The sequence below is a fragment of the Camellia sinensis genome, chromosome 12, assembly GCF_055761805.1.
Source record: "Camellia sinensis isolate YWXY chromosome 12, ASM5576180v1, whole genome shotgun sequence".
NCBI lineage: Eukaryota > Viridiplantae > Streptophyta > Magnoliopsida > Ericales > Theaceae > Camellia > Camellia sinensis.
Window position 1 is genome coordinate 41,370,780 of NC_138972.1, and position 15,891 is coordinate 41,386,670.

The 15,891-nt window shown below is 34.7% G+C and overlaps 1 protein-coding gene across 1 annotated transcript; it reads left to right on the forward strand.

The window, feature by feature from the left end:
* The first annotated feature begins 1,362 nt into the window (after nt 1-1,362).
* Nucleotides 1,363-14,333, forward strand: LOC114297449 (uncharacterized). Its single transcript, XM_082898412.1, has 11 exons — nt 1,363-1,585; nt 2,687-2,761; nt 3,947-4,001; nt 4,581-4,921; nt 7,142-7,357; nt 9,676-9,873; nt 11,120-11,167; nt 11,511-11,585; nt 12,263-12,463; nt 12,666-12,860; nt 13,208-14,333. The coding sequence occupies exons 3-11, from the start codon at nt 3,965-3,967 to the stop codon at nt 14,000-14,002; spliced, it is 2,106 nt and encodes a 701-aa protein (XP_082754538.1). The 5' UTR covers nt 1,363-1,585; nt 2,687-2,761; nt 3,947-3,964; the 3' UTR covers nt 14,003-14,333.
* Nucleotides 14,334-15,891: the final 1,558 nt, after the last annotated feature.

The window sequence follows — 15,891 nt, forward strand, 5'->3', positions numbered from 1 at the left end:
TTGAGGAAGTGGTCGACCGGTTGACTGGCCGGTCGACCGATAAGGGCAATTTTTTTTTTTACTTGTTTGAACCTTTTTTGACCGGTTTGAACCTACCTATTTGAAAGGAAACCGGTCGACTAGTTGGTCAACCGACTAGTTGACCGGTTTACCTCCTCCAACTGTCACGCACAGTAATTTGGTCAAATCTGTAGCTTGTTCTCAGTTTGATGATTTTTTTGTTGAATTCTCATTTTGATACCAATTTGGTGAAACCGTTGGAGCACAAAAAAATGAATTTTTCACCAAAATTTAAATCTGATGCCAAGTTTGGTTCACCGTTGGAGATGGTCTAAGGAATCAAATAATCTATCAAATTTTTTACCAAATGTCTAATATGAATATAAATATAGATTTATGTAGTGTCTGTAGTCATATAAACAATTGAAAAATACTTGGGACCCCCTTTTGTTAGAGCATCTCCAACCCTTCACTTCTTTTTTTACCAAATTTGAGTAAAAAATAGGTTATTTTCTCAATTTGATACTTCTTCTTCCAACGGTGAGTATCAAAGCAGAATTGAGGAAGTGGTCGACCGGTTGGTCGACCGGTAAGGGCAATTTTTTTTTATTTTTTACCTGTTTGAACTTTTTTTGACCGGTTTGAACCTACCTATTTGAAAGGAAACCGGTCGACCGGTTGGTCAACTGGCTAGTTGACCGGTTTACCTCCTCCAACGGTCACGCACAGTAATTTGGTCAAATCTGTAGCTTGTTCTCAGTTTGATGATTTTTTTGTTGAATTCTCATTTTGATACCAATTTGGTGAAACCGTTGGAGCACAAAAAAGTGACTTTTTCACCAAAATTTAAATCTGATGCCAAGTTTGGTTCATCGTTGGAGATGGTTTTAGAGACTCCACAACTCCCTTTAAATCTCAACCATCGATGTATATGTGAAACATATTCATGTATATATAAAACTCACACTATCAATAATTGAGATTAAAAGGATTATAAAGCCTAAGGATAGGTTTGGGATGTTCTAAAAAAGTATGTTTTTTGACTTATTGGTTTATATGGGTTGTGTTTGGGTTGAGTTTGATATGATGTATTAGAGAAGTGATGTGATTTAAATAAGATGAGATAACTTAAATAGAATAGTAACTTTTTAACTTTTTAACTTTTTTATTTTTTTAATTTATACCAAATCAACCCTAAATAAAAGGTCTCAATGATTATTGTAAACAATTTAATAAATTATTTCTGTGGCATTTCCCATCTCGATTCTCAAAGTGGGTCCACAGTCCCCCCGGTGCCTCCACGTCAATCGTACCCCAAATCTTCTTGTATTTAATACACCGCCCTCTCTCTCTCTCTCTCTCACCTTTTGGATTTCTCTCTCTAAAACCTCGTCCCTGTCAGTCTAATCAGTCCCTCTCCACTCTCTCTCTCTCTCTGTCGCTCTCTAAACCTCACAGAGCTCTATCTCTAACTTCGAGGAGAGTTCGAAACCCTAGGGAGTCAGAGTCGAAAATCTCAAATCATTCGCAGCTTTGTTTTACTTCTCTTTCACTGCGAATCTCGTGCTTTCTGCGGTGCTTTCTGGTAACGTTTCTCGACCTTGGCTGTTTCAAAATCACTGTTTGGTTCTCGGGAAAGCTGCATTTGCTTATTTTCTCGCTCACTTTCTGTTGAGTATCAGAGAATCTTGATATATTCTTAATGTTCACTCTCTTTTGTCCAATTTCCTGTATACTGCATTTCCTTAACTTTAATCACTCTGTTTTGGTTCTTTGGTTAGCTTTCTCTAATGATTCATTTTAAGTGTTTATTTGTGAATGTATGTTTTGGTTCTCAACCATTTAGTGTTTGAAGAAGTACTTATGTTGTTTCTAAATTGTGTTTTCAAGTCTTGCGAAACAATTATTGTAATTTGATTTATCTTATTGGAAATTGGACCTTTTTTTGTTCTTGTTCTAATTCTCTTTCGATTTTTATTTTGTGGGTTTCCTTGTGAACGCTCTTTCAATGTTCTAATTTAAGGTATTTACTTCTGTTTTGTTCTTCTGCTGAATCTTTTTTATTTTTTATTTTATTTTTTATTATAATTATTTACAATTTTTTTTTTTTTTTTTTTTTTTTGTCTAAGCTTGTGTTCGGATGATCATTGGAAATCCAATTGGTTCATTGCGTTTCATGTACTTTTGAGAACAAATCCTTTCTCACAAGAGTGGTCATTTGAGAAATGTTATGCAATGATTGAAAAGATTATGAGACGGCAACATCTTATGTAATCTTACATCGGCTGTTCTCCATGTTCTTCAATGGCCCCATTCTGGATAATGATTTCTTAGCTTCAAGCCCTCTATGGGCAGTTCCAATAAATTTCATTCTTCAACAAAATTCCAATTTTTTATTTATTTCATCTATTCCATGACTGGAACAGGGGATATACACATCACACCACGATTTTGAATCAAAAGAGAGATCTCAAGAAATGGTAACATGTAAGGCCCCACAAGGCCCAGATGTGTTCCTAACCCTGTAATTGTTCTTTTACTTTTAGATTATTTTCAATTTTTTCCTATTCTCTTTGAGCAAAATTTGCATAATCTTCCAGTAAGTTTGTGGGTCACCTTTTTCTACTGTTGATAAGTAGATGACAATATAAAAGAAAAATCTTGGCTGACATTTAAGACCTGACAGGTTTGTACAAACTTCATCTTTTGTGCATTAAGAACCACCAATCCATATCCAGTTCTTTCACCAGATACTTCTAAGGTATTTGTTTTTTTCATAAATTGTTGTGGATTGCTGTGATAATTCTAAGATAATTTTTTCTTTTCATACAGCGCCGACCATGAGGCAAGGCAAGCAAGGCCGCTGCCTCGGGCCCCCGAATTCTGTCTAAAAAACAGGCCCTCCAAATAATTTTCGATCTTAAGTTATGTTTGGTTCATTGAAATGCCGGCCATGAGGCAAGGCAAGCAAGGCCCCCACCTCAGCCCCCTGAATTCTGTCTTAAAAACAGGCCCTCCAAATAATTTTTGATCTTAAGTTATGTTTGGTTCATTAAAATAAAGTGGAATGAAACATTCGTTCCTTCATAATGTTCATTCTTACATTTGATTTACTAAAAAATAATCAAAAAACATTTTAAAAAATTATCATTCACCATTGTGAGGAAATAATTATTCTGTAAAGAGACTAAGAAATAGTCATTTCATTCAATTCAATTTCATTTCAGTGAACCAAATAGTACATTATAGTTTAACAAACAAAGTTTTACAATTTATTTTAAACAATTGAATTGGTGAATTATTTAAAATTATTGGATGGTTGTTTGCCAAATGTATGATTATTTATAGAATATTGTTTGACTATACTGGTTACAATTGTCTTCAGAGAAATAAAGGATTTTTTTTTTTTTTTTTTTTTTAAGTTGAAATTTATCAAATTTTACAATTCAATCCACTATGTCACGAAAAAGTGTGAATAAGCTAATAACATTAACAATTGAAAATATTCAAAATTTATCTCAATATTAAAATATGTACGAAAGTCGGGCCTCATTTTTTGAGTTCGCCTTGAGCTCTAAAAAAGTCAGGGCCGACCCTGCTTTCATAAATTTACAGATTGCTGTGTATGTTGACCCAGAGATGTATGGTTGTAAAATGTGACAAGTCTAGGTTATAAACCCTTAACCATGATGATTAAAATTGATAATTTAGTCCAATTTCCAGTATCAGTGTTCAACAGTCTTTACAGTATTCGTTCATCTTTCAGATTGATGAATTTATATAAAGATATATATTCCAATTCACTTTTCTTTTTTTTCCTTTTTTTCTTTTTTGGATACATAAGATACCTTCGTTTTTCACTGTCAAAAAAGATTTATGTCTGACCATCTTCATTTTCTGTTGATTTCATGGAAGAATTACAATGCTGTCATTGTTTGCTTTTCAGGGTAAATTTTTCCAAGTTATGGATTGGGCTGTTTGGGATGGAACACATGGTCAAGGTTTCCTTCCCTGTTCTCTAATTGGAATGCCTTTTGCTTTTGTTATGCCTTTAACATTTTTGCCAAAAAAAAAAAAAAAAGGGAGAGTGCAATAATCTTAGGCCTCGTTTGGGAATAGACTAATTTAGTAACTTTTTGATTATTTGGCTAAAATATGAGCTAAAAAAAACTAGTATGTTTGGGATGACTTTTTGACTTTTTACGAAAAGATGTGCAAAAAGTAGAGAGAAAAGAGAATCTTTAACTTTTTGGTATGGATTGTTGGCTTTTTGGCTAATTTAGTAACTTTTTGACTTTTTGGCTAAAAAGGAGGGTTCACAAACGAGGTCTTAGTGCTATAAGTTGATGCATAAATATTATTGCTTTCATCTATAAACCTGGTTGTCGATTAAAATGGTTGTTCTCAGTTGCACGATAAAGCAGTTATATGGGACGTGAATGGCAGTGTGACTTTTACTTTGGTTGTGGGTTTGGTAATGTGATGTCCCTTAGCTTTTGAACTTTGCGATTGTAATCGGTTATGTACCTTATTGTGACTAATGTATGCTCCTATCTTAAATATTTACTTTCCTATTGTAGATGTGATAGAAGAAAATGCTTTGAATGAGAAATCTTGTATCCAAGTGCTAAGGATATTGATAACAAAAGCAAATAATGAAATTCTTGAACTTGAAGAAGATCTAGTCACCCTTCAAAGCCAACTAGCCTGGGCTGATGAATCATGGTCTGAAATATGCTCTGCTTCTTTGAGAGAGAAAATCGACTGTCTCGATATTTCAATACAGAGCTTGAAGAACACAAATGTACAAGATGAGCATGATTTTGGGGGTTGTTTACTATTGCACAGAGAACCGGCTGAGAGAATGCATGAAATAGTAAAGGCTATGCTTGAGAAATACTTTCACCAGAAAGATGAGCAGGTTCACTCTTGAATTTTTCACATTTTTCTTCTGGCTTTCTGTTGATTTTAGTCAGTTATTTTTTTGGGGCTCTGCCATTCAATTTTTTTTTTTTTATCAGGTTGATGTTATGCATAAGCAGATTCACCCCCTCTTTTTCCCTTGATAATTTTACTAACTAAAAGAAAACGAAGGAACAAGGTTGAGAACATGCTAGGCATATTCACATACAAAAGCACCAAATCAAAGAAAAGTTATCAATGGATACAACAATTAAGCCGTTGTTGATACCCTATGAAGCATAGACACGGACATGAGACACAAACACGGACACATCGATAGAACAAGTCCCAAAAAAGTAGGACATAGACACGGTTCAGACACGGTTCAGACACATCACAAATAATTATGTGCATAACATATTCAAAATTAAATAATTAATTTATACGAAATAAATCTTGTATCCAATTCTCTGACATGAATTTATAGACTACTGGACCATTGTAGTTAAAAAGCAGACAAATTATAGTATACATATCCCATCTTCCTAAGCTATCTTCTAATACATTTACATATCTTTTTCATTTTTCACTTATTTTTATGTGAATTCTACAGGATGATCATTCTTAATAATTATACATTTTTAAAGATATAAGATATTATGGCAAATTCTCAAACTTTGAAAATCATGTGTTAGCAAATGTTCAAAGTTTTGGTCTCATGTTTATTTTTAAGTGATAGCCATGGCCAAGAAGTGATGGACTCGTCACAAAAACGAGTGTCGGAGACATGTGTTTGAAATTAAGATTTTTATTTTTAATTATGGACACAAAAAAAGAGTATCAAACATGTGACTGAGTGTCGGTGTCCAACATAGACACATCACTTGCATATAAGTCTCTGTGCTTCCTATTCGATATTGAAACCTTCGAAGGAGCTATGAAGGTTTTATATATTTTCAAAGTGTAGAAGTTGTTAGGTATCTCAGAAAATGAAATCGTAAAGAAGAAAAAAAGAGATGATTCTGGAAAATGTTTGTGTTTATTCCATTCTTGCTCAATTGATACAAACACACAACCTCTCTATTTATGCACCTGCCAATTCCACCTCAGTACATTCCCTAACTAACTACTGTTACAAACACACAGCTGACAAACCTCACTCACTAACATGCTCAACACCCTGTATAACTGACCTACAAACTACCCTGTACGTCGAACTTAACTAACTTTCTCAACCTTCTCTCTTACACAGTGAAGTGGTCTACCATCAGTTTCTAATCCCTCTATGTTTTCCACGTTGGAGCATTTTACTGTAACAAACTTTATCATGTTCTAGTTGGCCAACAAAAAAGTAATGTAATGTGTTGGACTCAAGTCATTACTATAAGGTCATTTCCTCTTCTTGCAATTTTTGCTTCCTGGGGAACTATATATTCTGCACAATAAAAGTTAAGGTAGCTCATACTGGTTACATGATTTAGTAAGCATAAAACTTACTACATAAACTGTTATTGAAGAAGTATCTAGCTTTGCTTGAGTTAGGCCTGGTACTCTTTAACATTTTGTTGTAATCCCTTATAATATAGAATCAGTAGAGTGAAATTTGAGCATGTCCAGTTGATGGTCAATAACAGATCATGAGAAATGCAGTGAAGTACACAAATGAGTAGGAAAAAAGGCTACTTAGGAGTAATAATGACAGTGAACACAAGTGCACTACTTCACCACACGTCCCCCCTGCACTCCCAAAAAATGCTAGTGACTCCCCCTTACTCATGCTTTTCCCCATTTACATAGGATGCTTGGGAGGGGTCGACTGGGCACATACCTAATGAAGAGATCACCACAAATCCCAGCTTCTCTTTATTGATTGAAATCATCCCTGTTAAGGTTTTATCTAACTGATAGAGGGTGAAACTAGAAACTCTTATGACCTGTCACCCCCATGCAGATGTGAATTATAGTGCAACAGTATAAATAGCCACCCTTTGTCAATCACCCTCCAAACTTTGGATAAATGATATGTCAAAGAAATTATTGTTCTGGTTGGCCTTCAATCTTTTTGACTTCTATTTTGAAAATTTTCCGGTGAGTATTTACAGTGAATGAAATTGCCTTCTGTTTATCAAGCATAGGTAAATACTTCACTGTTGTATAAGTTATTTTGAAGAATGCATTTGAGAAAATAATGCTTGATAAACTAAATGATGTCTTTTATTTTTCCATGGCAATCGGATAGTCCGTTGATGTAATTGTCAAAGAATCAAGCTCAGCTGGTTTGCAACATGGAAGTGACCTTATGGTGCAAAAGAAAAGGTTGGGCTGCTCTGCTTCAGAGCCTATCATAAAGGAGGAAGTCGAAGAGGCCAATATTATTCTCGCACAAAGACGTGTGATCTTCCATTCATCTTTGAAGTCTCAGGGAAAAAAAACATGTTTTCCAGAAACTCTTAAGGTCCCTGGTGCTTTATTGCTTATTGCTTATTGCTTTGTTTTGTTAGTAAATAATTCTTCTGCTAATTTGAATTGAAAGTTAAAAGATATTCAAGTTGAAGCAACCCTGGGTTTTACTTTTCGCATGAAATGTTGACATGTTACATCTCAACTATGAAATCATGTCTTCATGTCAAAATGTCTGCCTCAGATATCGGATATTTTTTACTTATTTAAGTACTAAAACCTTTGTGGTGCTCATATTATCTTTTGTAAATGCGACTGGTTGTCAACTTGTCATACTTGTGACCATTATGAACTCTCTGTGCGTGTCACTCTCATGTATGTGTATGTATGACCCCAACTTCTCTTGCAAACACATATACAAACAGAGATAAACTAGCTTGGAAAATCTAAGGACATGCACAGTTGAACTGTCAATAAGCTTCATTATCAAACAATGTTGGAAGCACAATTGCCCTGTTCATACTTCAAAACTACCCTAAAAAGTTTAAAAGTACAAACATATTGATCTTGATTTTCACTTGTCTATTTCTCTTCAGTACACTAGAAATCGTTATTTTCTATGGTTTCTGACTTCTTACTTTTTCCCTCTGAGGTTGTTGGTGTTGGTGAAAATAAGCCCACCTAAAGTCTGATACCCTTTGTGGAGAGAAATAAACCCATGTACCAGTGAAAACAATACCCAAAAGAAATATGCACACACAAAAGGGAGAATACTCTTGAATCTTTATGCACACACAAAAGGGTGAATGCCCACCCTTGAGGTTTTTTCCTTTTTTTTTGGTTTTGTGTGGTGTGTGTGTGGTAACAATACCAATGTATTGTCTGTTTGAACACAGGGCAGACTGTTTCAGATTAATATGCGTTGCATATTGTTCTTGACCAGTTTTTTCACCGTTCAAACTCAGTGACTGACTGTTTGAACACATATCTTGGTGATTTTATATTCTTTAGTTACTTAGGTTTCTATCTTTTATAGTCCTAAGAGGACTTGCTAGATCTATTATGAGTGTGAGTTTTGGAATAGGTTTGTTTGGTATAGCTCATATTGCATATTGATTTGGGTCATGTGCATTGATCACCGTTTGGAGCATGATGAGGTTCATGTGGTGGATGCAAATAGTGAATGTGCAAAGATTTTCCATGGAATTGCTCTTAGTGTCACAGTAGGTAGGATCTTGGCATCTAATGTTTTAAGTTGTACTTGAACTTTGGATACTAGTGGATGCCCTAGGTTCATGGTTTTTTACCGAGTTTGGATTTTCCATATTAAAACCTTGTCTCTTTTGTGATCGCTCTATGTTATTCTACATATATTTTTTTAAGTATCTTATTCTACATGGTTAGATTGGTTAATCGACATTGATATATATGATTTCATTTGCTTGGATTAAAACATTCACGTTCAATTGATTTAACTGAAGAATTACATAAGCTATTTGCACTACTCTGACCGGAAATTTATTTTTCAAAACCTGCCTCAGCTATAAAAACCTAACTCAATTTCGAAAAATTCCTATTTTTACTTGGATTTGATTGCAATTATGACCAATTTATTTTATACTGCTTAATTTTCACGTTGGGCTCCATTGCATACTTATTATTATTGTTATTTATTTTTTGGTTCCATGCGGGACTCACAAAAACATTGTCGAGAGAAGGGCAAGCATCTGTTGTTTTTGGCTAAAGTGTGGGTATGATAGAATCTGGGGTAAAATTCAGGAGGTGAAGGTCTCTCTTGGTTTTAACTTTGACTCCTAGAAAGACACTTTAGTGTTAGTTTTACAGAATGAGTTTGAGATGGAATGAGGTAATGTAAATTACACTTGCAAAAAATTAAGTTAATTTGGTAATTTGGGATTAAAAACTTTCAGGTGATTGCTCTTCTCTAAATTCTGACTTTTGTTTAAGTGGGAGGATGCTATGAAAATAAGAATCATAATGTTCAGCAACCAATGCTAAAAAAGACAAAGACAAAAACAAAAACAAAAGCAAAAAACAAATAATCAAAAGACAAAATAAAAATGAAAAGAGAAGATTAGAAACACTAATGAAACCTTATGTATTTTGTACATAAAGGTTATAGTGTGTGCAGAAATATATATAAATTTCTTCTGTTACCACATTCTTGCTGTTGTATGAGCACTTTTTCCATATCTGTTGGTGATACTTGAACACAAATAAATGTTTAGAGTTGAGGTCATCTCTTTGCTTTATATATGAAAAATTCGTCCTTTCTGCATGTTTCTAGGGTGTACCTCCATAAAAATAGAAACGCACTTTGTTACTTGATTTAATTTCTTTTGTAATAAACAGCACGCAAATTCTTTCATCAAAACTTCTAGCCTAGCAACTGCAGCTGGCCTCACCAATGGGAAGAAAATATTGAACAAATTGGATTCAGTAAGCAATACAAAATTGGAAGTGAGTAAATATGATATGACTGCGGCAGACTACTGCATGACCCAGAAGTCATCTCCAAAGACTCCAGTGAAGAGAAGAAATCAAGAACCAGTTAAGTATCAGGCAGCTCATTATTGCTTTTTTCTGATAGTAATTCATTTTGCAAGTTGAAATTAACAGCTCAAAAATGGAAAAGCTGTCTTGGGCATGAGCCTGAAGATTCTTTAGTTAACACGCTGCCACGTTTCACCTGTGTGAACATGTCTGAATTAAAAAGAGAAAATCTAGATTTAAATTCGAAAACTGCCTGTGCGATGCTTTGGCTCTTTGGTTAACAATTCTGCAGCCTTGCACTTAAGTCATTGTGTCCAGTTTATGAATTAAAAAGAGAATCTAGATTTCATTGTCTACCACCTTTCAAACTGGCATATAGCCACCCGTAGTAGTTTGTGGAACTCTTCATTTTATTTTTTTTATGTTTTTATTTGAACAGTATTGTGTTAGATCACAGTATATACAGACTCATTGGTTTTCCTTCTGAAATAGAAAAGTAACTTATTGGCTGAAGATGCTAGCTAACTTAGCTGGTAAGGCATGTTGGTGGTAGTATCACATGATTGATTTCAATTCTCTTAAGGAACTTGAACAATCCCTTCATTACCCAGCTCTGCTTGCCTATATCAAAGAAAGTATAAAATAAAATCTCTCATTGGAATTTTTTGGTGTTTGTATTTGTGTTTCTACTTTTTAAAACAATCTCTGGACTCAGATGTGAATGCTTGGGCATGCCAAGACTGAGTCCAGTCCAACGAGATTGATATCTAACTTCTAAATAGGAGACTGTGTGGTCAAGTGGAGAGAACCACCTGGGTCTTTGCTTGCCTCAATGAAGAGGACTTAAAATGTGTTAGAATGGAAAGGCAACAAAGACAAATGCTGTAAATAGATGAAAATCAAATTACATTCAGAATGATCAAGAATGCGTTCAAATTCAAAATGCAGTCTGAAGTATACAGTTGTCTTAAATGCTTTCTCATAACACTATACTGTCCTCCCCTTAATTGAATTTAATCCATGAGATGTTTAGAGTTGTGATTATAGTTTTTGACTTTTGTCATTCCAATCTTTTTTTTTATTTGATGGTAAATTCATTCTAACCTCTTTCTTTATTGCTTCAATTCCTTAATTTAAGAACTTCATTTTTTTTTTACAGATCTGTAGTTTTTTTAGTGACAGGAATGGGTAAAATAAAAGTAAACCTCCTGATTCTATGGTTTGAAATTGTTAATATTTCCTGTGAGTCTGATAGTAACTATAATACCTGCAACTGTAACCTTTTTGGTGCTCCCTGTTACAGGATCTTGGAGCTGTCTGTGAGTTGATAGAATATTTGTGGAAAAATAAAGTATGGCAACAGTGATTCTCCCAGTAGAATATGCAACTAACAGATTTATATGAAATATTCATTTGGGAGCAGCCATCGTTTACCTTACTTTTTCTCAAGGAGGAATTATCTCATAATAAAAATCTTCCAATAAAAATGTTTATCTACAGCTTTACTCCACTTTCCATTATGCCTCCTACTTTTTCCCAAATATAGGTTTTTTCATCAACCACGGAATGTCTCTTATTACATGAACACATAGTTCTGTTTATTTTCTTGGTTATAATTTATAGTTATTCTCTGGCAAAAGCAAACTTGAATAACTGATATGGTGCATTCTTCTTTTATTATCATGAGTGAACAGCCTGTCAACAGCATTGTTCCAGAAGAAGATTTATCTTTGAAACCTAAAAAGAAGGATGTAGCAGAGAAGGGCAAGGTAAAAGCAGCTTCTCTTCTCCTTTACAACTCTTAGAATGGCAACATTGGTTTGGAACCTTAGGTTAAGTGAATGATAGACATTTACGAAGCACAGATAGGGACACAAACACGGACATGGACTTGAGAATGGACACAACAGGGAAATGGAAATATAAAATTATATTTTTACTTTTATTTTTTTATGTATATGAATATAAATTTAAGCCACAGACATATAAGAGATATCAATGTAGAGACATCATTGCATATTAAGTGTGTTTTTATATTTTTTCTAGTTTCCCCTCTTTATTTCCATATATTTTATTTTGACCCCAAATCAACTTTAAAATAAAACAAAACCCATAAAGGTGTCCCAAGGCGTGTCCAAACATAGGACACGCATGTTCATGAAGTGTCTCCAAAGTGTCTCCAAAGTGTCTTGCAAAAAAAAATAATAATTAAAAATTTTGACAAGCCACATACCATGTCCGAAACATGGACACACATGTCCGTGGTGTGTCGGTGTCTAATATGTGTCGGACAAGAACATGACACCCATTTTGAAGTGTTTGTGCTTCCTAGATAGACATAATAGGCTCCAACTGTGAGATCCATATTCAGTGTATCCTTGCCACAGATATGCTTGCTTGCTTGAGGTTATATATGTTCTTATTTCTTTCGTCTTGCACTGAATAGCCCAAGTGCACCATTGCCAAAGATTCCAGCTCAGATCAAGAAACTGATGACTCTAGTCAAAAGAAAGGGTTGAGCAAGTCTGGTTTGATGATTAATGGAAAGAATGGACTCAAAACACACAATTCTGCTTCAAAGGAAAGAAGTGAAGTCCTGAATTCATCATTGAAGCCTGCACAGAAACCAAGAACAGCTAAGCTACATGTACTGTTTTCCTCTCCTTGAATATAATTTGAACATAATAACTATGAACTTTAGGGTTCAGCTCTAAGGGAAGCAGTCTTTTGTTAGGAGCACAAATAATATGACGCAGTGACTTCGAATTCTGAGTTTGTATGATTCTATATTCAGTTTACATCCTTCCTTGCATTAGTCTGTATACTAATCTTCTCTTACACTGAAACAGCCTGCTAATGCTTCCGGTTCAGATGCATCAAAACGTGTAATTGATCCCAAAGGGAAGAACAAGTTGTGCAGGATTGATTCAAAAGTTCATGGGCATAAAGAAATCAAAGAACACAATTCTACGGACCAAACCGTAATCTCAAAATCATGTTTGCAACATGGAGGAAAGCAATCAAATATTTCAGAAACAGTTGAGGTACAACCGTACAAATAGCTCTTTGACTGCTTTAAATCAAACATGGAAGTACTTTTTCAGAAAATTACGGGACCTGTTTGGTTGTGTTTTTGTTTTTTGTTTTCATTCTTCGGAAAACATATAATCTCACATGCATAGACAGACACATGGATTGCATGTTGAATTCCAGTTTACCATACATCTTAAGCTTCTAATCCGTAATCAAGATTCACAAATATAGTACCACAACCTCAGATTTAACGGGCTCTACGTTGGATACACACTGTAGAAGATTTGGAGGATATGATGATTTTAAACTGTCAGAATTCACCATGTCTTTCAGATGTTTATTTGCAAGTTTGTGCCAGCTTGCAGATCATATTGTGGAGTTCAGATCTAGTGCTTTACAAGAAGTATCTGAAGAGTCTGAAGTGAACCCAGCACTAAGCAAAGCCCCGGATTCTCCTCTGACCAACATGATCGACCCTCTTCTCTCATCGTTTAAGACAGAAAAGAAAAGAACAAAAACTCCATGGCGAATGAAAGGTCCAGAAGCTGGTCTGACTGATACCGAGCAGAATGCAGCAGACTCACTTATTGAGTTGATGTATCAGAAAAGAAAACATATAACCAAGCAACATCCAAGGGAAGAACAAAAGCAAAAAGCTAAATTACCTGTTAATGACAATGAGTCCAATTCAAGCTTGCATCCAAAGCCACAAAAGCAGAGGGCAAAAAGAGAGCAGCAGCAGAAAGCTACGCCAGACTTGCATGCAGATATCAATGTAGATTCAACTTTGCTGTCTCAAAAGAAAAGGAATTGTCAAAGCTCGCCAGTACTTGGGGAGACTAAAAAGTTCAAGGGCCTTCAAATTACTCTAGCACAATTTCGTGCTGATACAGCTGAATATACAAGTGTGGAAGACGACCTTTGCACCGCTAAGTGCTCATCCACTGGTGATAATAATTACAAGACTCGAAAATGTCTTCCTTCTCCTACACTCCCTCATCCGGCACCAAGTGGATTGGAAAAGCATTTGACATTAGTTGATCTAAGAGCCATTGCAAAGACAGAAAAGGTGAAAGGATATTGCAAGCTCACAAAAGCCAAGCTCCGTGAAGTACTCAGTCTGAAGCTAATGGATAGAGGTGGTTGTACATAATAGCAATCCATCAAGTCCTCTTGTTACTCATCAGGTAATTTCTAGTGATCTTTTTACTTTAGGGACCATTTTTGGATGTGGCATGCAGGAAAAGAGGAGAAAAGGAGCCATCTTGGCATAGCGTAAAGCTTTAGGTTTCTAATATCTCAGTGTTTACAATCATTTCTCAACATGACTGCCCCTTTTTTGTAATGACCCATGTACAGAAAAGAAAATGTCAGGCGAGTTTCAAACTTAGCTTTTTTTTGTACACAAACATGTGGTAGGTTTTTTCATTACAAGTAAATGATGGGATCTGGTGGAAATTAATGAAAGTAAGGCTTTTTATGGAGACAGTGCGTCGGTTTGGAATTCTTTGGCCCAAGTGTGGTTACGGTCAAAACAAGTCATGTGTATGGCTGGGCCTGCAAATGGAGCTGTTTGCGAGCTCGACTCAACTCTGTTTGTTATATAGATAAATGAGCTGAAGCATGATTTTTAGGCTCATTTTGTAAACGAGTCCAGCTTAAGCTTGAATACGCTTAGCCGTCAAACTCGACTCGTTTGTTTTTATTTAAATTATAAAATAAATATATTATTTATATATTAAATAATATAAAAATATGTATAAATAATAGCATAAATATATGGTTTATGTGTTAAATAAATAACATTTTTATTCAAATAATATATAAATAATAGTAAAAATAATTTATTATCAAGCTCAAGCTTGATTAATATTAATGAGTCGGATTCGAGCTGAATAATTAAGCTTGATAAACAAACGAGTCGAGCTTGAGCCCTATAAAGCTCAGCTCAATTTAGTTCGTTTATAACCTATATATGGCTATTTTAGGTTCTTACATTATGCATTAATAGATGCACATCTTATATCTCAATTCTTCCATGGCAATCTTTTTTGTGTTTATTTATTTTTTCATCCGATAATGCTAAGTTTGGATCTTAGATTTATGGAGAGAAATGAATGACAAATCCGTACATTAAATAGTGACTAACACAATTACTACCTTACCTACAAGGAAAGTTACACATGAAATGATTAGTATGGGTATCAGCAATAACATAAAGAATCCTCTGACTTCAAGATTTTCCCTTTTTGGATGATGACTCCCAAGATTTTCTGCTCAGTTACTTCAAGAATCAACCTGAGGAACCAAAGAATTCCAGGAAGCACAATCAGAATTAACACAGGTTTCACCGTTTCATTAGCATGGTGCGCACACGCATAAAATATGAAACATTAAACCAAAAAAGTTACTGAACAAAGTATTCATCTATTTATGGTGTGTTTGGATCTTGGATATGTGAAGGAAATAAAAGGCAAGGGATATGTAAAACCAAAACTAAACCAAACCAAGCCTTAAGTCCCATAAAAGGTAAAGGATATGTGAAGAAAAAAAATATTTACACTGAGCATCTGATACGTGTCAAAAAGTGTTCAGTGAGTGTCGGTATTTGACACACATATCACCTATTTAAAAGTGTATGTAGTTCTTAAACAAGCATACAAGACCATTCTCAATAGCAGGTTAGAATATCTACAATTACCACTATAAAAATGTATGATAATATAATTTCATTTAAAATAAGCCACATCATTATGAATGTAAATCTATTTGTATAGCATTTCTTATACCATATGATCCATTTATTCATCTATGTAGCATTTCCATCGTATAGTAGTATGCGATCATGTCAACACTAATGCACCTAATACCATATAAGCTATATTGTTAAGTAGCGTCGTCAATACATAAATGGGTGGAGGAGCCAGTTTTGCATACCTATCTTAAGAAATCAGCAGTAGCACTTAGTGTCCTAAACCATGAAAACCCAAAGGCAACTAAGGTATGAACAGTTAATTTGAAGGTCTTTGGTGCTCGCCAAAT